The sequence below is a fragment of the Lasiodiplodia theobromae genome (assembly GCF_012971845.1).
Source record: "Lasiodiplodia theobromae strain AM2As chromosome Unknown scaffold_11, whole genome shotgun sequence".
NCBI classification, from domain to species: Eukaryota; Fungi; Ascomycota; class Dothideomycetes; order Botryosphaeriales; family Botryosphaeriaceae; genus Lasiodiplodia; species Lasiodiplodia theobromae.
This window is the reverse complement of record NW_023336311.1, coordinates 27,084-48,713: the sequence shown is the minus strand read 5'-3', so window position 1 is coordinate 48,713 and position 21,630 is coordinate 27,084. Positions and strand designations below refer to the sequence as shown.

Here is a 21,630-nt window from a genome sequence, read left to right as displayed (position 1 = left end):
TTGTTGCTGAAGAGATGGGCATCAGCATCCTGCGAAATCTACTGGCTATGGATGCTAGCACGCCATAGCAGACAATTTTGAACGCATTTCCAACGAATGGAATCTTTGGCTGAATAAGAGGAGCTCTCTCGTATCATAACTGCAAGTGAAAGAATACAGGAAACGTGCAAGACGCATGGCAAACAGAATGGTAGGAGCAGAAATAAGGTGTTCCATTGCTGAAAAGCATGTGAAAATTGCTGAGTAAGATTTCTAGAATAGCCAGAATCCCCGTCGCCGAATTAATGGTCCGAAAGGTGCCGCAGGGCTGGTACCGTGTGCGGGAGGTGCCGGATCGGGAGCTCCGCTCCACGCGCTCGCAGCGAAGCCGATAAAGGATCCGATCCTTCGAAATCCTCTTATCGGTACCATGTAAGATGTAGGGCTCCAGTGCCAAGGATTGGGATCCGGTATGACTGCATTCGTGGAATACTGGATGTACCACCAGCCCTCTCGCCGGTGGCTACACGGGACACCGCACCCAGGCCCACTTCGCCTTCCTGCGCCTCATCCCAAGTTCAGCTCGCTTCTGCGTAAGCTCTGAAGACCCTGCTTAGCCTCCAAATTAAGAAGCATCCGGCGGCGGCTACGGCGAAGGGTGCAGAAGTCTCGTCGGCAGATGCTGCATCCCAATCATTAGCGTGTTGGCTTTTTCCCCGAGAAATACTGTGCTTACCCGCTTGAGGAAGGTTGAATAATACTTCACTTGCGAAAGTCGACATGTTGGCTGGATGAAGTGAATGAGTTCTTGGTCCACGAGGAGCTGGGACCTTTTCCTCAATAAATAATCCGTATGCAACGCAGCTGAACACCATCTTGACCATCTGACATAATACACGTATCGAGCCTAAAGTTCCAATAGCTCGGATGCATGCATCAATATCTTTTTTTGACCTCAGCCATTCGATAGCTTCGCTTCCTCCAGCGGCTTTGGCTGAAAGGATCCAGGTACGAATTGCTTCGCATAGTGTTGGATCAGGCCAGCGCCCGCCCCCAAAGTCAGACTTTCTGCCACATGCTGACGCTGGTAAGCCACTGTTGCCTGGTGGTTTGCTTCGATTGGTACGGTCCTTAGAATGTGACTCTGCTACAGTGTGGATCCGTTGCTGACGCGGAACTATCGGGCGTTGCGGGCAGAGAGTGTTATCAATATCAATAGCTACCTCGTCCCTCAAGCTGTGCTCTGCAATCACTTCCTCACTGTTTTCGCAGTGAGTCCTTTTTCTCTTCAATCATGATACCCAATCAGACACAGGCATCACTCGAGCCCCAACCTCTCTCCGGCACGAGTGACCATGTCGTATTGTCACTTCGCAAAAGCGTTTTGGCCACGCTTGCGGAACATCCCCTCGAGACGTTTCTAGCGGCCGCATGTCTATTACTTGCCTTGTACATGGTCGACACCCTTCGAACACGCTTCTTCCACTTGAACGTATTCCAGGGACCAAGTTGGGCAGCCTATACAAGACTCTGGCTATGCAAGACATTGGCATCGGGCAGCTCAGCACAGATCTTCGTCGATGTTAACAAGAAGTACGGCCCAGTGGCACGCATCGGGCCAAACAACCTGGTAACAGACGACCCCGAATTCGTGAGACGGATACTTGCAGCTCGATCTCACTACACCCGTGGTCCGTGGTTCGATTCCATCAAGATTGACCCTCACGTGTCCAACATCGTGTCCGAGAGGCATCCGGGCAGGCACAACCATCTCCGGTACCAGATGTCCGCTGGATATGCCGGCAAGGATATCAGCGGTCTGGAGTCGACGGTCAACGAGCGCATCTCCACCTTCATCAGGCGCATCGAGGACAACTGGCTGTCAACGCCCGAGTTCACGAAGAGGTTCGACATCGCTAAGAGAATACAATACCTTGCCGTCGACATCATCACGCATCTCGCATTTGGGAAGCCGCTTGGCTTCGGGGAGGCCGACGCGGACTTGTTTAACTTCCTTTCCACCATCGAGATGCAGCTTCCCATTGTGCAGCACTTCTCGGTCATCTTGGAGCTCAACGATCTGCTGGCTTGGGTGGCCAAATTCAAATGGTTGAGGAGGTTCATTGTGCCATCTTCGAAAGACAAAAAGGGCATCGGCATGATCATGGGAGTATGCTCTCACCGACTTCCCCTCAATCCATTTTCGAACTGCTGCTAAAAAGCTCCCAACAGATCTCCCACGAGGTTATCAAGAAGCGTTTTGGGCCTTCAGCGGAAAAGAAGAAAGACATGCTCGGCTCCTTCATCTCCCGGGGCTTAGACGCCGACGAGGTGGAGATGGAAATATCTATTTCACTGTTCGTGCAAATCCAACCAGCCAACCCAAGAGAAGCAAGCTGACGAATACCTTTAACAGAGTTGCTGGGTCTGACACCACGGCCACGGCGATGCGTTCGACACTCCTCTCGATCATCTCGACCCCGCACGTCTACTCCCGTTTGAGGCAAGAGATCGATGATGCCATCTCACGTGGTGAAGTCTCTTCGCCCATCACTGAGGAAGAGGCGAAGCGTCTGCCCTACCTTCAAGCCGTGCTCAAGGAAGGTCTTCGCCGCTTCCCGCCGATCACGCAACTGCGTGAGCGCATGGTGCCACCGGAAGGCGACTGGTACGATGGAAAGCACATTCCCGCAGGCACCTTCGTGGGTCTGAATGCGTGGGGTCTCCAGCTGAACCGTGTGTTTGGTGATGACCCTGAGATATTCAGGCCGGAGAGATGGCTCATCGACGACCAAGACCGGCTTCGTCGCATGGGTCAGGTGCAGGAGCTGATATTCGGCCATGGGACCACAAAATGCCTGGGAATACCCATCGCGATGATGACGCTCAACAAGATCTTTGTTGAGGTAAGTCAACGCCCTGATCGCGGTAGTGTCTTCGTGAATGCTAACGCTGTTCACCCCCACCAGCTGCTTCGACGATTTGATGTACAAGTGATGAATCCGCACAGGCCCTGGACGAGCATTTGCTACGGCATTTTCTTCCAGAAAGACTTTAACGTCCGCATTACACGTCGTGATGATTCCATAGAGGCCGCATAGTTTGTTACTCTTTAGCCTGCGCGAATGTTTTCCCTACTACATGTGCATAGTCACCATTCTGAGATAGACGTAGAAAAAGTAAACATCTAAGAACTTTTCTCCGTGGCGTAGTAAAGCTTTATAAATTTCTTCGTAAGAGAGCATAACACAGAAATTTTGCAATACATTTGGGCACTAAAAAGACAAATGGCTGCCGCTTGTGCGCGTTGCTAAACAGACAACACTACTACTATAGGCGCTACTGGTATTAGACTAAGCGCCACCGCGTTCTTGTCCAATAACGGGAGTCTTCCTCAGCCGCGTGTGCCTGATACGGTGGCAGCACACTATGTCGTCTTAATTGCCTACGCACTAGCCCCGGGTTAGGCCGTTTCGAGCGTAAGCGCTCCAGTAGCGAGCCACCATAAAGATAAAAGATATTTAACTTTGAGTTGCGGAAGGCAGGAATACGATTTACCTTTACAACTAAATTGCAGCTATAAACCCTGTCGACAGGGTTCGGGATCCTTGCGCTAATTACCGACAGGCTTTCTTAGGCACCTACGCCAGAGGCTATGCACGCATGGGCTGCGCAAACGAAAGTTTGCTTTTCCCTCTAGCGCGCCAGCGTGCTAATGATAAAAGCTCGCTTTCCCGCGGTGACCTGGGTACTGGACCATCATTCTTTGACTTCACCGCCACAATGAAATTCGCCGAAGAACTGCAGGTTCGGCTTCAGTCGTTCCTCGGGAACAACCCGCCATTGGCTCTGATAACGTGCATAGCTGCTCTTGTGAGCCCACCACTAAACACTCACAAGGTACACACAACTCACACGGTTCCAGATCATCGCCCACGCAATCGGAACCATCATCTACAACCTCTACTTCCACCCGCTCTCCGCCTACCCCGGCCCGCGCTCCGCCGCCTGCACCAACCTCGCGTGCTGGCGCGCCGCCGTCTCGGGCGACCTCCTCCCCTGGATCCGCGCCGCGCACGAGAAATACGGCGAGACAGTCAGACTAGGCCCCAACACGCTCAGCTACACGAACCCGCAAGCCTGGAAGGACATCTACGGCCAGCAGAAGCGCACCAACCCGAAAGACACGCTCTACTACCCACCGCACCTCAACGGCCGCCACGCCCTCAACGCGCTGCCCTCCGACGCCGACCACGCCCGCCTGCGCCGCGTCTTCGCCCCGGCCTTCTCGGCGTCGGCCCTGCGCGCCCAGACGCCGCAGATCGTGACGCCCTTCGCCGACCTGCTGGTCCGCAACATGCGCAAGCTGACCACGAGCAAAAGACTCGACCTCGTCACCCTCCTCACCTGCACCACCATGGACATCATCTCCGACCTGACCTTCGGCGCGCCGCTCGGCCTGCTCGCCACCTCCGACGACCAACAGGCTGCCTACACACCCTGGGTCGCCGCCATCTTCGGCTGGCTCAAGGCCGCGGACCTGTCGCGGATCGGCATCGAGTACCCGTGGCTGGGCGCGCTGGCCAAGGCGCTGACGCCGCCGGCGCTCACGCGCGCCGCGCGCATGCATTTCGGCGAGGCGGCGGCGCGCGTGGACGAGCGGGTGGCGCGGGGCGCGGGGGAGAGGCCGGATTTGTGGGGGTATGTGTTGAGGGAGCAGCAGCAGCACGGCAAGGAGGAGGAGGAGGAGGTCATGGATATGGAGGACATGTATGCGAATGCGACCATCTTCATGCTGGCCGGGTCCGAGACGTCGGCGACGCTGCTGAGCGGGCTGGTGTGGCTGTTGTGTCGGAATCCGGAGAAGATGGCGGCGCTGTGCGCGGAGCTGAGGGGCCAGGAGGGTGATGTGGAGGCGTTGCCGCGGATGAAGTATTTGGCGGCGTGTATTGACGAGGCGATGAGGCTGTATCCGCCGCTGCCTATTGGCCCGCCGCGCGAGGTGCATCGCGATGGGAATATCATCTGTGGGAAGTGGGTGCCGGGGAAGGTATGTGTGTACTCGTTTTGAAGGTGTTCCCTTTGTTTACTGACGATTGCTGCGGGTAGACTCGCGTGAGTGTTGCGCAGTACACGGCCTATCGCTCTCCGCTGTACTTTAAGGATCCCGAGGCGTTTATTCCAGAGCGTTGGCTTCCCGGTACTGGATATGACCATGATAGGAGAGATGTCGTGCAACCTTTCTCCTACGGTCCACGGAATTGCATAGGCAAACCGTAAGTGCTGCCCCTTTCGAGTGTTCCGTGGCTAATGTACGAGGCAGTCTTGCATACCAGGAAATACGCATCATCTTGGCAAAGATTCTGTGGAACTTTGATCTTAAGCTCTGCCCTGAAAGCGATGGATGGATTAACCAGAAGAGCTATTCAATGTGGAAGAAAGACCCCTTGTGGGTCGAGGCAACACCTATCCGGTAGATGGATAGACTTTTGGGGGGATTCTGAATGAAGCAACTGCGATTTTCTCGAGCTCCATGTCGATACTCCTCCCGATCTTTATCCCTTAAAGAATTATCAGAGGCGTAGCTGCAAGGTATAACGGCGAGCCTCTACCTCTAAGGATATCTAACGAATATGTATCATATATACGTAGGGGAATTGTTACAATCTAGAGTTTACAACGTTTATCTCTTTTGGTGGTTTGAACTGGCTAAACTGAAGCCTCTATAAAACGTCGGATTGGCAGGAAATTACGACATCTACGGGCTTCTTTCGGTAAATCTGCTCGACGACTGTCTGTGTCTCGGTCCTGTGAAGGCTGGCGTCGTAACACTGAGCCGCCCATTCTGAGACGACATTGAGTTCAACACCAAGTAGATTGAAACGATAAGGCAATGCGCTTAATTTATTAATCATTCGACCGATTAAGCGCAAATTTCATTAGAAAGCAATTATAAGAGCCTGAAGTTACGATGAATTAATCTCTCCAGATCGATTCAGTTAACCTGAGCTACGTATGCGAGGCTCTTCCTTAAGACAACCTGGGAAGGACCGCAAAATTCTCAACTAGTGTAGCCTTCCTTAATCCTAACAGAGTGGAGTGGAAATGGCTCCCTTAGTGCGGTGTTAGTTCCTCAAGATAGCAGGATAGTGGTTATAGAAGTCGAGTTCCGCAAGAGCCTACTAACCTTCAGTCCTTGCATTGGCAGCAGCCTCCGCAGGCACCGCACATACCGCAAGTGCTGGTAGGATTACACTTTCCACAGCTTACGATGCAGCTGCAGTGCGTGTGACTGGCACAGCCGTCACATTTCCCGCATGAGCCCGCCGAATTCGTGCAGTTCGTAGTAGAGCATTGAGCCATGGTCGAGAATGGAGAGAGATAGTAAAATGATCTTGAGTCTTAACGCAACTTATTTGAAAAGGTCGTGCTAGCAGAAAATGTGGCTATGGGAGAGTAAAGTCATGTTAGAAACAAGGGATTTTATCTATATGCCACACCTAACGTGTCATGAGATGACTGGTGAGAATAGAAAACCAAAATAATGCGGCATTACCAAGTTCAATTTGCATGACAGAGTGGCTTGATGCATTATGCTTACGTCTGCTTACGTGCATGCGCCATGCGAACGTTTAGCGAGACATAGCTTTCTTCCCCGCTCCAACGTTGCGGCAGTAGTATGCAGATTGAGGCTTACACTCAATCTTTGCCTTTGTTGATCAGTTTCAGCTCGATGGCATCGTACATATCCTGCGCCAAGCACCTCCGCACCAGCAACTCCGCACTCTGGAGACCGTTCTGGCCTACTGATCGCTGAATCTCTTCTCGCTCGCCTCGCTACTCACTATCGGGATAGTTACCGCTTCTGTAGGCGCCGTCGACATCCACTAGCTGCTTAGAAGTCACACGCCCACGCTTTCGTCCAGGCCGATCCTATACTCAGCGAGACACTTTCACTAGGAATGGCTCGCGTTCAACGCTCATAGGACGGTCCTTGGAGGGTGGTGGAGCTCGATAGTCATTTCGATATTGTAGTGGACCATCCGTGGCAGCTAAATGACGCTTTCGGCCTCGCGTGGCTCAATTTGCTTTTAGGCATCGCGCCCACCTGGCCAAAGCCGAGAGGGCAGACACGTTGACTGTATCAAGCTGATGACTGAACACCTCTCATTGTCTCCACACGCCACATCGGAGTATGCAAATTGACTCATCACCTTTTCCTGCCGCCTGTGTCGGTATCAGTCGTGCCCGACCAGCTGTCCTCCAAGTCCTTTTTTACCCATAATCCAATCCCTGGGCAGTATCGATGAAATGGCAGTCGCATTTGAGCTGAGCCGATGTAAAGAGGACGTCCCATGAGCGTAGGCCGGAGCTCGAGGAATTGTTTTGCCTTCTCGACTGCGTCCTCTCCAACAACGCTTTGCTCGCTTTCACTATCGTAATGAAGTTCTTCCTGGTGTTGTCCCCAGGTTACGAAGAAAAGCAGGCACAGATCACAACCGGATGGATCAAGCGCACATTCCTCGAATTCCGCAAGGTTTTTGTGACGCTCAACGCAGCAAGAGGATCCGTCGCTTTCTTCCCATTTCCGAGTCCACTCCTCATTGCCTGATCCCGAACCTATGAGTGCGATCTCGCGAAAATCAAATCTGGAGCAGGATTCGCAGAGACCCATATTGAGGCGAGCTTCCGACAGGGTTGACTGATCCCTGTTGATGAACCTTACGAACGACGAGCCAGCGGTAGGAATTGCAAAAAACCAACAGAGTATCGTTCTCGGTGATATAAAATTTCAAGCTGATATGGAAGTAGAAGATTGAACTATGCTATGGAGGAAGAATCGAAAGACATGTTGAAGCGCAGATTTTATCAAGTCGTCACCTCATGTCTCAGCCTTCGGAAATCCGACCAGTACTAAGGTGCCACGTATGCTCACGGCTGCAAAAGGCTGACTGTGCATCCCGATCAACGCCACAATCCTTTCATCCAGTATCTTATCAACTAGGATGTTTCTTCTGTTTCCAGGCGCAATATGGTCTTGGCAAATGGGGGCCTAAATGTAGCCCCACCGCCCGAAGTCAGCCTCACAGCCCCTCGTCTACACGACACCTTTACTGCTCCTTCGATATACTTTTTTTGTGATAATGATGGGGCGCTCCTCTCTCTAACAATGGATCACATGTTCGTACCAAAGCACACAGCATGTGCTCCTCCCCGGATCCGTTACGTTTGCCAGCAGGAATACGATCGTGGCGCCTTTCTTACCTATCCGGACCGCTTCATGGGATGGAAAGAAGAGGAAGCTTTCCAAGAATCCGCGTGGGAAAGCGTTGATTCCAATCACGCGTCCGCGTTTCTCCAGCAGTGGCTGTTTTTCGGGTTGCTGGATGCATTTTTCGGCGACTTGGTCAAACTTTCTGACTTTATTGACACCGAAGAGGGCTCTGCTCTCTGGCACGTCCACACCAGAGAGTTAATTCCCATGGCGCAGAGTCTCATTGAGAAAGACAAAGTACATGGTGTGTTGGCCAAGCGCGGGCACGATTACCTCCAAACTTGCCTGGAGACGGCAAACGCCGCCTACGTGGCTCTCACTGGGAGCGGTTTGAGGAAATCTTTAGATCCCTACTTCATTGTGTCTTTGGCTGCCATCGGGAGGTTTTTTAACTGTCTTGCACTAGCCATGCACCCTGACAAATTCGTCACAATCATCTGGCTCGAGCCCCAGGTACCAGACCCAAATGATGGGAATCTCCGCAAGTTCGTAGCCGCGAGCGGCTCCACCGGCATATTTAGCCTTGAGATGGCGCGGAATGGGTGGTGTCCAAGACAAATCTCCATTGCTGCAGAAGGATCCTTTGAAACCCACTTCTACTGCTCTCGAATTCCGCCATTTAAGACGGAATTGGACCATCGGGCTTGTACGCGAACGAGGTGTATAGCTCTCCAAACCATCAAGTCGACATATAAAACTAAACACACCCTACCAGATTGCAATTGCAATTTTGTCGGTGTTAGCACTGAGGAACTAGAGAACATACTGCAGGATGGTAATATTCCTTTGGTAAAGCTGGAAGATGACAAACTCAACATGATTGCAACGAAAGTCAGGCCTGACGAACCGGCTTTCTACATTGCCATATCGCATGTCTGGTCAGATGGCCTTGGAAATCCCACCGACAACGCCATGCCGCTGTGTCAACTCCGGCGCATCAACAGCATCTTGCAAGTTCTACCAGGAATCCCAAGCTCGAGGACTGGTGGGGTGCCATTCTGGATCGACACTCTTTGCTGCCCGGCAATAAACTCGCCTGCAAAGCGGCTTGCGATAACTCGGATGCGAGAAACATATGCCAGCGCCAACAGCACACTCGTCCTGTCTGCCGATCTCCAGGCCATCGCAGCCTCGCAGCTACCCACAATCGACCTTGCATACCTCGTCTCCCTGTCATCCTGGGCCTCGCGTCTCTGGACGTTGCAGGAAGGCGCTCTGTCGCGTCTGGTATACGTGATGTTCAACGACATTGTCCTCGACTTCAGCGAGGTGCTGGAAGACTGTCTCGGTCACCACAAAAGCACATTCGCCCGCGGGTGGATCAACTACGGCGACTACATCCGCATGTGGGCCATCGTCCGCGGCGACGAATTCGACGACTCATTGCCCGCACTCGCGTCCGTCTTCTCGCTTGAGAACGCCATGATCGCCGTGACGCACAGGACTACAAGCGTCACCTCCGACGAAGCTCTCTGCCTTGGCAGCCTCGTGGGTGCGGACCTGGGCAGGATCGCCGGTGCCGCGCCACCCGAACGCATGTGGGAATTTTGGACTAGCGTGCCGAAGATACCGTGGACGACCGTCCTTTGGCGCCGGGAGAGAATGGCGCAGCCCGGCCGCCGGTGGGCGCCACGCTCGCTGCTTGGCGTCACCGATGCCGTCGATTTCTTCTCCGACCGCGCCGCAGGCGGGGAGTGCACTCCAGAGGGCTTGGTGGTGGAGGCGCCGGGCATGATCTTGCAGAGCCTTGTTCCACCGTTCCGGACGGACATATATTTCAGGCTTTACGTGGAGGATTGCAATGGACGAGAGCAGTACTGCTTCTACAAAGAATGCGTTGGAGAGAGAGCGGATGCGGCACGGTTCGCCGTTCCCAATGGGGAGTTCAGCCAGATCGCCATTGTGGCGGATGATACATCTGTCACGGGTACAAAAAACTTCACGATGCTTTTCATCTATAAGGTTGAAGGTGACATAACTTTCGCGCGACGGGGGGACGCTGGTTATGTGCAAAAGAAGTCCTCCTCATTGGCCTCGACTTTTGCAGACACGGAGAAGGAGCTGCAATCACGGAGAGATGACCCAACCGTCGCTGAGGGTGATGAGTATCTCAGGGAAATGGAAGGTCACATTGTGTATTTTGCAGCCAGAGGAAAATGGGACGAAGAGCCACGAAAGTGGTGTATCGACTAGCATTCGACCGAAAAAAGAATTGTAAACAAAATATCCATGATTATAGTGGAAGAAACTGTGCTTAGTGTATACTAATTTCGACGCGAAAAAACAATCTCTTGACATTAACAACGAATGTTGAAGACAGAACCTTTGAGGCCGGTGCATATCGCGAACGTGGAAAATAATTAATAGCGTGCTTTATGTCTCCGATCACATTTTGTTTAGCAAGGCCTTTGAAGTGTATTTTATAGGTTAAGTGTATGTAATCTCGTTCTAACGTAGCCCCAGATTAACTCTTTGATGATTAGGAGGATATCAAGAACGACCCCAACACCGTGCCAGATTCCATCAATATAGACGACTGGGATAATATAAACTTGAAAATCGCTAACTCTAAGAAACGGACAAAGACGGAGATTGTTCCAAGGACCCAGAGATCTACATAGGCTTTGCTGTGACTTGCTGGACATCATTTGAAAGAACATTCATGGTCAACGGTGTTGAGAACGCGCATCTTACGAGTACGGAGGTGAATTGGATACCTTATACATGATATGGACAGCTCATGCTTCGGCATTACTCCCATCACGCTCAGAATCTTAATCAATCTATACTCCATTCGGTCTAGACTAAGCTTGAAGCTGGATTGTAGTATTTGTCATCGGTTGTATTGGGATGTCAGATAAGTGACCTTCAAGTTCGATCCCTAAAAAGATGTGCCGGCAATTTCCCGTTGCGTAAGAATCTCCCTAAGCTGGGCTCGCCATTGAACCTGTTCGGGACGCCAAAGAACTCGCCGTAATGCTCTTCCGTCCACTCAAGTGCTCCCAACGCTTTGATTTGCTCGTCGAACCATTGCTCTGCAGGAATCGGCGGATACATGATGCCCTGAACTATGGGATTCCGCATGCCACTTTCTTTCCACTTCTTCTCCGCCTCGTCCCCGTTCCAGAAGTGGAACCAGAGTAGCTTCTCCACCGGCTCACCATATCCTGCCTGAGCACCTGCAGCCCACACGGAAATAGGTCGCGCTGATGGGAGCCTCGTTCCGCGTATGCCTCTGGGTCTCACTTGGTCGCCCCACCTCGGAACCAAGCCGTTGATTTGGCGGACTTGTTCCCTTCTCTCCGCGCTCATCGGATACGGAAATAAAACTTGCACCGTGGCCACAAACTTCTTCCGGTCGAGGGCAGAGAGAAAGCCGTTGGTGCATTCAATCTCCGTTTCTTTCGGCTCACCAAAAGTCGACAGACCGCCCCAATACTTAGCATACTCGGGCGACTTCCTGAAAGCTTCAAGGGATTCGCGATTTTCCCAAGCTGCGGTGTATCAGACGGTGGCCACAATGGGTTGGGTGAAGGGCACCTACTTGTACAGATCACAACGATATCGGGGCGCTCTTGGACGCGAGCCCAGCAAGCTCTATCGTAGCCGGGCGCTTCTGTCAAAGGACAGATAGCATCAATCCATTTTTTGCGCGATTCGCAGAGTGGACGGGGGGCGCCGATCTCGAGAATGGATTCGGACTCAGGGACATGTATCTCGGTCCACGTGCTGACGTATAGTGCAGCGAGGCGCTGATTCTCTAAGAACTGCTGACGGAATTGGTCGTTCGACATCGTATGTTGAGGAAGAGTGGGTGTTCCGGAACGTGAGGAAGAGCCCCAGGTGCGGCACAGTTAGGCAGCAGAACACGCTCTAGTCCAAATGCAGGGCTTGGCATATTATAGCGCTTCGGTATTTTTAGATTGACGGAGCCCAGGAGGGCCATGCGCGCCATAGACCTTCTTTCTTCAATTAGAACAAGCTGACAGTAGCATAAACTATAAAACCAGCTGAACGTCTCTAATGGCCACAAAGCGAACCTGGATGAGGTTTTACTCTGGATTTTGTTTAAGTCATCAGCAGCTAAGCGAGTTTAGAGGTGCCAGCACAGCTGTGACAGATGTTTACTGTCAAGCCGCGGATGTGCATTAGGCGACGCTTAATGATTTAGTGGGCTGCAGGGAGTGCATTGCTTCGGCGTCCGAAATAAAACAGTTGGACGCGGGGTCCAGGAGCGGCACTCTTTGCAGTCATTCTGGCGCTAAACGGCAAAGGGTCGATGCTTGTTAGAGCTGCGCCGCAGAGGCTGAAGAACTCGGGCTGCCGTTGGTCCGTTATCGCCATTCCGCTACCTGAATGGGGAATAGAACCAATAGCGCACGGGCTGATTTTGTTTTCTGAAAGTGCTCGGAGTGGGGTCTAAATGACAACTCATCGTCTACGCACACAGAAACATTTGAAAATTCTCTTTCTTGATCCCTGACCAAGTATACCTTGCTATTCTCATCCGAAATGCTGTGCAGGAAGTGTCAGAAAGTTTTTGCGACGCCTCCTTCAATTGGTGAGCACAACATTACTTACGGGACTCTAGCGGTCGTGAAGACTGCTGCCCGAAGAGGTTGCGAGTTTTGCCAGAGATTACTTGATCGCATCCAGAAACCCCAACACAACCGATATGATGGCAGCAAATCGAGCAAACCGGTCTTGACTTGCACTCGGTTCTGTGACGACGAATCTTCCGGAGTGGGACGAGCGGATTTTCGCATGCCTGGATACCTTTGTGAGATCATTCGTATCATTACTCCAGAAGGTCAGTGAATTGCATGTCTGGACAACATGGAATCCACATATCAGGGTTTTATTAACTCAGGTTAGATTGTTCGAAGTTCGTCAGTCTTGAATTCGACGCCAGAAGTCATAATGAGGCCCAACACCGTCACTCCATTTCATTCCAAAGTAGCATTGAAGCACTCGAGCGACGGCTGTTTCCCTGTAATAGGGCCGAGAACAATGACAATGCAAATAACGGGGCCTCAATCTATCCTCGACTTCTTTTCCCGCGTGTCGAAGCTTCTCAGTCTACCGAGAGCGACTTTACTCGCCAAAATATCCTTGAATGGGCTACCAAGTGCTCAGAAACACACGAGAACTTCTGTTCCAGGGTGTCCGACAAGGCCGGCATGAAATGGTATCCAACTCGTCTGATCAGTGTGGGAAACGATCTCGATCATTCGCCATATGACGACCGCATCAGGTTGGTTGATACCGCGAAAACTCCTCTCACTGGCCAATACATGACCTTATCCCATCGGTGGGGTGGGACCGTTCCTCTAAAACTGACCAGAGAAACGGATGCCATGCTCCGAAATGGGATGCTCAGGAGCGAGCTTCCTCAGACGTTTGCTGATGCGGTCAAAATCACGATGGCTCGGTGTAGGCTTCCTCTGGATTGATTCGCTGTGCATCGAACAAGACTCGGAAGATGACTGGAGAAGAGAGGCGGGCCAGATGGGCAAGGTCTACGAGAACTCGTGGTGCAATATTGCTGCCACAACATCAATGAACTCTTCCGGTGGATGTTTCTTCGACCGCGACCTTGCTCCGCACAAGCCCTTCCAAGTGGAATCAAGAAATGCCCAAGGACAAGTCACGATGACCATCTGGATTGAACAGGAATCCTGGAACAGACAAATTGAATTATCACCCCTCGATGAGCGAGCCTGGGTTCTTCAGGAACGTGTGCTTGCGCCTCGACAGCTCCATTTCTGTCGTTCTCAAGTGTTCTGGGAGTGTCGAAACCTTCGCGCTTCTGAGGCCCTGCCTCTTCGCCATTTTGATGGCCACGTGTCACCAGAACCAGACTATAGCCGGATAGTTTTACTCAAAGAATTTGCAAAATTTCTTGAGGAAGCTAATTCTGGCGGGGATCACCAAACCTCTTTTACGCCTTACGACTTGCCAGCTGCAACATGGAAACTTTACGTAAGCTGGATAACGATCACAAATCGATACGCTAGGCTCGGGATGACGTATCCGCGTGACAAGCTGGTTGCTCTGTCCGGATTGGCCCAGAGAGTGAAAGAAGCTACTTCGGATGTGTATCTAGCCGGTCTCTGGAAAGGGTACCTTCACGTACATTTGCTATGGTGTGGGTATGGAGTCCGGGAAGGCCACGCTCGTCATAGACCTTTGTGTGCGCCTACCTGGACTTGGGCATCTTATTCCTCTGGAGTGTGCCATGACCATTACGTCAGCTATACGTACGACGAAGATCAGAAGAGGATTGCTGTTGTTCTAGACGCGTGGGCAGAAGAGATAACAGAGAAAGACAGCACCAAAATCGCTGACGGCTTCCTGCGGCTCCTTACACCGCTGTGGGTAGCTACATCACCAAAAGGACGCGGCCAGAGCGAGATCGAGGTTGGATCAATAGACACCGAGGAAATCAAGTTTCACGGCATGGCATTTCTGGACGAAAATCTACATGCAAACCTGGAAGCAGACTTCGAGGCCCGTAGGATACTATGCATGCCGCTAATATTCAACGAGAATTGTGCATGCCATGGTCTCCTTCTAAAGGAGGGACAAGCTACACAAACGTATGAGCGAATTGGTATATTCCTTTTCTACTTCAGCGACAACCAGGATTGGTATAACAAGTTCTTGCACAAGCAAGAGATGTGCGATTATTCGGGCTGGCATACAGTAACAGTTGTGTAATGAGGGAGAATGGACGGGCGGCCCTGCAAGCTTGACATGAGCTTGTCGAGGAGGGGGGGATGCGAGCCTGGAGGTTCGACGGGTGCCTACGGAGTCCTCCAGCCAAGAATCGGACCGGCTGACTGATCCAACGTCTGAGAGGCCGCCTGCGGAGTGGAGATCAGGTCACGTTGACTGGTAGCATCATGTTATTGAGATGGCGTGCTTTAATCGTCACAATGAAAGCAGGTCTACATTTACCCGAGCCTCCTCAATCTGTTAGATGTCAATCAATTCTAGGGGCCAGGAGGGCGCCATCATGCACCCGCCGTAAAGAGACTAGCTGTCAACCTCCCGTAGGGAAATGGAAGGTCGCGTTGTTTATTTTGCCGCCAGGGGAAAATGGGATGACCGGAAGTGGTGTGTCGACCATCACTCGCGACAGGAAAAAGAGTTGTAAATGAATGAGAAGACGGATTGTTGATGATTATACCGGAGAAAAAGTGTGTTTGATGTATACTAATTTCTACGCGAGCAATGAACTGTTAGTGTTAATAACATACCGCGAAGATGATGCCTTTAAGGCAGATGTGTGTGGCGCGAATGCGGAAAGGTTGGTGCGGCATAACGTGTGTTCGGGGAATACAATTGAAAAGTTGCTATCATTTTCCAAACCTGAACTTATTCGAAGGCAAAATAATTCCAACAAATCTAGGGTTGGTCAGCTGACAGCGGTTTCGGGCATGTCGGCGCTCCTGCATAGTGCTTATGGTGCTTGGCTACGTCGGCCCGCTACCCCTGTCGCGCCAAGGAACATTGATCATCCCGAGCCTGGTCGCGCTGCCTCAGTTCTCACTGTGCGCCTTGTATCAAAAGACCACATGCTGTCCACGAGCGGTGTAGCATGTCTGCGTTGTCCTGTCATCAAGAGCAGCAATGGTCGATCTCAAGCATCCAGCGGCGAAGCACAGCCGAAAAAACTACTTCCTGGTATCATGCATTGTCCTGTGCGAGCCAATCTCCTCCACCATGCTCCTACCATTCGTCTACTTCATGGTCAAGGATTTCGGTTATCCCGAGGCCAAGATCGGCCCGCGGGCTGGGATAATCACTTCCTGCTTCTTCGTCGCCCAAATGTTCTCCACCCCCTTCTGGAGCGTCTGGTCCAACTCGGCCGGACGCAAGCCCACACTGCTCGCCGGCCTCTTCAGCGCGGCGCTGGGCACCATCCTCTTTGGCCTGTCCCAGTCTCTGGCTTGGGCCATCGTGGCGCGCTGCCTGTGCGGTCTCTTGAACGGCAACTTCCCGGTCGCCCGCACCATGGTCGGCGAGCTGGCGGAGCTCTCTGGAACCGATAAGGGGAAGGCCTTCTCTCTGTTTGGCTTCTGCCTCGCAGCAGGCTGGCTGAGTACGTGTCCACACACAAATCGCATGGATTTGGCAAGCTGACAAACCTCACCAGTTGGACCCATGATCGGAGGCACCCTCGCCCGCCCCGCCATCCAGCTTGGCATCTCTGGCCCCGCGGGCTTGTTCGTGCGATTCCCGTACCTGTTGCCCTGCATATGCGCTGCGTCGATCAATCTGATCGTCTTTGCCGCTAGCTGGTTCCTCCTGGATGACACCAAGCCGGCGCCGCGCCGGGGTGGTGATACCGGCCCGGACGAAGCAGATCCGCTTCTTGGTCCGGCCGATCCTCCTCCCCCCAAGTGCCGGACGACCAATCAACGCAATCGAAGAGTCCAGGTCATGTGCCTAGCCAGTTCACTGTGAGTCTCGCCCCGATGAATCCGTAAGTGCAAAGCAGCTGATCAAGCTCCAGCTTTTTCTTCACCCACGCCATCCTGTTCGACGAGCTCTTCCCCCTCTTCGCCGTCTCCAGCACGAAGGCCGGAACGGGGTTGTCGTTCCTTCCCCGCGACATTGCCACCGCTCTCATGGCTTCCGGCCCCGCCATGTTCGTGGCGCTGCTGGGCTTCCCGCTGGTGCATAAGCGCGTCAGCGCGCCCAAGCTTTACGCCCTGTCCGCCCTCGTCTTCGTCGTCGTCTACCCAGCCTTCTCGCTCCTTCCCAGCGTCGGGGCCGCATGGCTCTGGCCCTGTCTGGTCACGCTGATCATGCTGCGGTACATGAGTCTGGTCGTCTCGCTCACCAGCCTGAACATTATGGTATGTACTTGGGCGTCAAAGGCTTCCTGTGGTTCGTGAAGTGCTGACGAACATACGCACAGATCAACGACATTGTTGTCCCGGAGGAGCGTGCGCTGATCAACGGCGTGGCGCAATCGATCGGATCGTTTGCACGCACCATTGGCCCCACGCTTGGCGGCTGCGTGTGGTCTTGGAGCTTGTCTAGCGGACTCCCCGCTCCTCTTGACTTTCATGCATGCGTAAGTAGCGTTGATGTACCTGGTTCTGGTCTTTCGCTGACTGCTTCCATCAAGTTTGTCCTGCTGGCGACGTTGGGCGCGGCTCAAGGCGCCACTGCTTTGATGTTGTTCAGGGGAAGTGACAATGTTTCGAAGGTTTCGGGAGAGGGTCGAGTTGAGGTGGCGGAGGATTGAAAGCTTTGTTTGAAGCCTGTTGCACGATAGATAGCTTTTTGGTACATGCCACATGAGCCCTTCACCGAGTCTACCTTTATTTACGTATGTAGTTGATTTTAGCCCTTTGAGACTTTATCTTCAATTATTACGCCTCTAATATGAATGTTGGCCATGAAGGTCGGAAAGGATGAGCATTCGCATTATTCTTTTTCAGCTTGTACTATTTTGCGAGCTGTGAAAGGTCTGTTTCTGCCTCTCAAATCGTTGTTGGCCCTGTAACTTTGGTGCAACCAGCTCCCGCAACCACCCCAGGCGAAAGTGTTTTTGTCCGACGTTAATTCCAACGCATAAGCGGATCAAATTCGGCGGACAAATTATCTGGGGAAATGGAATCAATTGGCAGGAATGCAGCAGAAGCAGAGTTAACGAGATGCCGCTAACTGTATGTGGCAGGTGCAGGGATGTCGGCGAGCGGCCCGCACCTTGCAGGGGTGTCGGCGCCGGCGCCGCCACAAAGCGCCACCTGGGATGTCGCCGCCTCGCCGCCATCCTTTATGTTTTGGTCCTCCGCTCTGTCCGTTCTTTCGAAAGTTGCTCCGTCCTAAGTTCCGCACGTGAATCCACCTTCGTCCGCTTTTTGTGCGCTGTTTGGGGGTTTATTTGGGCGTTCGCGCTGCCACCAGCCTCGCTCAACAAACAGCTATCGTTTTACGACAGACAACCATGGCTGAACCGCGGAACACCAGCGCTACCGAGGAGCGTCGCGATGGAGCTTCATCAGACCTCGAGAAGCAGCAAATCCCAAGCTCGGGCGTCGCCAGCGAGTCTGGTGAGAGCGATGCGCAAGTCACGGAGAAGCCTGGCGCTCGCGTGGGCCTGACTTTGACGCAGTTCTGGATTGTCATCGTGGCGTAAGTTGGCCTGGAATCGTCACATCATTTGACGCCGCTGACAGTTGCTTTTCCAGGTTGAACATGGGCATGCTGCTCACCGCTCTCGATTTCAACATCGTGGCAACGGCTGTGCCCATCATCTCGTCGGATTTCAAGGAATACAGCAATTCATCATGGCTCGGCACGGGATTCCTCATCTCATTCGCTCTCGTTCTTCCCATCTACTCGAAGCTCGGCGACATGTTTGGTCGTAAGAACATGTTCCTGCTCGGCACCCTCATCTTCACCCTCGGCAGCGGCTTGTGCGGTGGCTCGAGCAGCATGTCGATGCTGATCGCATCCAGATTGATTCAAGGAATTGGTATGGTAACTAATTGGTTTTGCCATCGATACTGGACACTAACATGGAATACCAGGCGCTGGCGGCATCTACGGGCTAGTGAATGTCATTGTGACGGATCTGGTTCCACTCCGAGAAGTCGGCAAGTACCTGGCCCTTGCAGGCTTGGTGTGGGCAATTGCGGACGTGGCGGGTCCTTTGCTCGGTGGCGCCTTTTCCCAGTGAGTTGGCCATTTCCCCCGTCACGAATGCACCTTGACTAACTCTTGGACCAGATACGTGAGCTGGCGCTGGTGCTTCTACATCAACCTCTGCATCGCCCCCGTCACCTTCGTCGTCATCTTCATTGTCCTGAAGCTCCCGGCCCCCAAACTAGACTTCAAGAAGCTCAAAAACTACGACTACCTCGGCACGCTCACTCTCTGCGGCGGCACGACCTGCCTGCTCCTCGGTCTCTCCTGGGGCGGCAACAACTTCCCGTGGAGCGACAGCCGCGTCATCGGCTGCCTCGTCGGCGGGCCCGCGCTGCTTGCCGCCTTCGTCGTCGTCGAGCACTACGCCAAGGACCCGCTCATCTTCCCCAGCATGCTGCGCAGCCGCACCATCATCGCCATCCTCGTGGCCGAGTTCTTCTACGGCGCCAACCTGCTCGGCCTCATGTACTACGTGCCGCAGTTCTTCCAGCTCGTCTTCGGCGACTCGGCCACGCTGTCGGGCGTCGGCCTGCTGCCCATGATGCTGGGGCTGGCCATCGGCAACCCCATCGCCGCCGTCGTCACGTCCAAGTTCGGCATCTCGCTGTACAACGCCGTGGCGGGCGCCGGGCTCGAGATCCTGGCCAGCGGATTGATGACGCGCTGGAACGAGGGCACGTCGCGCGCCGAGGCCGTCATCGTGCTGATCATCCTCGGTATCGGCCAGGGCGCCGTCATGTCCGGCTTGCTGCTGTCATCTCAAGTCGCTGTGCCGCCCATGCAGATTGGCATCGTCACCGGCCTCGTCATCTTCATGCAGACCATCGGCGACATCTTCGGCATCGCCATGTTCGCCGCCGCCTACGTCAACGAGCTGTCGGCCTCGCTCGCGCGCCTCGATCTGACCCAGGAGCAGATCACCCTCGTGCTGACTGATGTGCAGGAGGTCAAGCACTTCGAGTCGGCCGACTTGAAGCATGAGGTCGTCGAGGTCTATGCCGATTCCATGCGAAACGGCTGGTGGTTGATGTTTGCCTGCGCGTGCATGATCTTCGTGGCGTCTCTGTGCTCGAGGCAGCACAAGTTCGGCGCCAAGTGATTGTGGAAGTTGGGGGGAAGTGGAGCAGCTCTGAGATTGAGAATTGTGTTGTTGAGAGGGGCTGGGATGTATGCACATTGGTATCCACTGTGTTGTCGAAGGAAGTGGCTCATATCATGTTACGAAAATTTTTCAATGAAGATGGATGAAAATTGTCCCGATTATTACATTCTAGAAGCATCTATTTCCCGAGCGAGTAGATGTCAGATGTCTATCGATAGGAAAATGTATTCGCGAACGTGCAAGAATATTCTTTACATTCCAAGCGGATTCGTTCTAGTAGGTGCCTTACGAGAGCAACATGCGTTAGTGTATTGTCGAGGATGGAAGGTGACTGAGAAAATCGCGCCATGGTTCCTGTAATTCAGGAGGGAATTGCGCAAAAATCGATGAAGGATCGTACGCTAGCGGTTTGATGCACGTGGAAAAAGACGGTTTGTGGAGTGTGCTGCCTGCGTGGCTTGCAGGGGTTACATAGGAATCAGCCTATCAGGAAGATGGCCAGGAACATTTCGTTGTGCATGGCTCGCATTCGCATTCAGAGACGGAGGAATGACCAGATGAATTGTATGAATTGTATTGTACATCTACCGAGTGCCTATTTCTAGCATTTGACAGGCAAGACTGAGCTCGTGGGTTGTGTAGTCTACGTGGTCTGGGTCGAAGAGGTTGAAATGATGGCCGGGCAGGTCCAACACGGCATGGATCAAGGATTGGTTGTAACGGCCCCAACCGAGCAGCAGGTCTGAGCGATGGATGTCGACCCTGGACAGATGCATTTCTGGGGTAGGAAAATGGTCCGTTGCGCGTAACAGAATTGCCGGCGGCACAGCAGGCTGGGGGGGCTTTTTCTCCGGGGCCTGCACTGGGCCTCCCATCGAATGCGGAGTGGCCAAATCGTCAGGTGATGTTGGGGTGTTTTGAGTGTGCGTCAGCGGCGGCGTCTCGACGCTGTTTCCACGGCGTTCTCGAAAGCTGAAGTAATCGCCTGCAGGCTGCATTCGTGCTGACGGGCACCAGGAGTCGAGCATGGCGGCTGAAAGGGCCATGGAGCGGCGGACGGCGCGCTGGAGCTCGAGCGGACAGCCAGCGGCAAATTTGGGGAGGGTTTGCACCACGGGCCGCGTGTCTAGGGGGTCGCGGTGGGGAAAGACGGAGTCGACCATAACGATGCCGCGGACATGGATGGCAGGGTCTTGTTGGAGGCGCAGGGCGACCTCGATGGCGACGATGCCTCCAAGCGACCAGCCGCCCAACAGCAGCGGGCCGCGGGGCACCACGGTGCGCACCAGTTCGGCATAGACATCGGCCATCTCGGAGATGCCTCCTTTCCAGCGGGCTCGAGGACTGTGGATGCCATAGACGCGGCGCTGTAGGCTGCCCAGGCGAAAGTAATGGGCGCAGTTCCCACTGCCGTCGTGGATCAGCACGAGGGGCGCCGCGCCGGGAGAGCCTCCGGTCTGGATGATCTGCGGATTCATGGTTAGAGAGCTATTGTATGCGAGGACGCATCCCGCTGCACAATAGGGCCTCGCTTCATAATAGCAGCTGAGCCGGTGCTGACGCGGGTTTCTCCGCCGAAAAGCAGCAGAAACTGCATAAAGGC

The 21,630-nt window shown here is 53.4% G+C and overlaps 7 protein-coding genes across 7 annotated transcripts; 5 read left to right on the top strand and 2 right to left on the bottom strand.

Moving 5' to 3' along the window:
* Positions 1 to 1,432: 1,432 nt before the first annotated feature.
* On the top strand, positions 1,433 to 3,080 carry LTHEOB_4142 (Pisatin demethylase; the record flags this gene model as incomplete). The annotated part of the gene is made up of 4 exons (XM_035513144.1): positions 1,433 to 2,149; positions 2,212 to 2,336; positions 2,396 to 2,885; positions 2,949 to 3,080. 4 exons carry the CDS (start codon positions 1,433 to 1,435, stop codon positions 3,078 to 3,080), a joined length of 1,464 nt encoding a protein of 487 aa, XP_035374846.1.
* Positions 3,081 to 3,762: 682 nt separating this feature from the next.
* On the top strand, positions 3,763 to 5,456 carry LTHEOB_4141 (Cytochrome p450 protein; the record flags this gene model as incomplete). Its single annotated transcript, XM_035513143.1, has 4 exons — positions 3,763 to 3,852; positions 3,905 to 5,029; positions 5,089 to 5,255; positions 5,303 to 5,456. 4 exons carry the CDS (start codon positions 3,763 to 3,765, stop codon positions 5,454 to 5,456), a joined length of 1,536 nt encoding a protein of 511 aa, XP_035374845.1.
* Positions 5,457 to 9,166: 3,710 nt separating this feature from the next.
* Positions 9,167 to 10,447, top strand: LTHEOB_4140 (Het domain protein; the record flags this gene model as incomplete). The annotated part of the gene is made up of 1 exon (XM_035513142.1): positions 9,167 to 10,447. One exon carries the CDS (start codon positions 9,167 to 9,169, stop codon positions 10,445 to 10,447), a length of 1,281 nt encoding a protein of 426 aa, XP_035374844.1.
* A 675-nt stretch (positions 10,448 to 11,122) lies between these two features.
* LTHEOB_4139 (Antibiotic biosynthesis monooxygenase) lies at positions 11,123 to 12,048 on the bottom strand (the record flags this gene model as incomplete). Its single annotated transcript, XM_035513140.1, has 2 exons — positions 11,123 to 11,748; positions 11,799 to 12,048. The coding sequence occupies 2 exons, from the start codon at positions 12,046 to 12,048 to the stop codon at positions 11,123 to 11,125; spliced, it is 876 nt and encodes a 291-aa protein (XP_035374843.1).
* Positions 12,049 to 15,982: 3,934 nt separating this feature from the next.
* LTHEOB_4138 (Peptide/nitrate transporter) lies at positions 15,983 to 17,516 on the top strand (the record flags this gene model as incomplete). Its single annotated transcript, XM_035513139.1, has 5 exons — positions 15,983 to 16,361; positions 16,416 to 16,722; positions 16,776 to 17,121; positions 17,184 to 17,342; positions 17,397 to 17,516. The coding sequence occupies 5 exons, from the start codon at positions 15,983 to 15,985 to the stop codon at positions 17,514 to 17,516; spliced, it is 1,311 nt and encodes a 436-aa protein (XP_035374842.1).
* A 705-nt stretch (positions 17,517 to 18,221) lies between these two features.
* Positions 18,222 to 20,024, top strand: LTHEOB_4137 (Siderophore transporter, RhtX/FptX family; the record flags this gene model as incomplete). The annotated part of the gene is made up of 4 exons (XM_035513138.1): positions 18,222 to 18,409; positions 18,466 to 18,752; positions 18,808 to 18,952; positions 19,007 to 20,024. The coding sequence occupies 4 exons, from the start codon at positions 18,222 to 18,224 to the stop codon at positions 20,022 to 20,024; spliced, it is 1,638 nt and encodes a 545-aa protein (XP_035374841.1).
* A 587-nt stretch (positions 20,025 to 20,611) lies between these two features.
* LTHEOB_4136 (Thioesterase domain containing protein) lies at positions 20,612 to 21,505 on the bottom strand (the record flags this gene model as incomplete). The annotated part of the gene is made up of 1 exon (XM_035513137.1): positions 20,612 to 21,505. The coding sequence occupies one exon, from the start codon at positions 21,503 to 21,505 to the stop codon at positions 20,612 to 20,614; it is 894 nt and encodes a 297-aa protein (XP_035374840.1).
* Between the last annotated feature and the right edge of the window lie 125 nt (positions 21,506 to 21,630).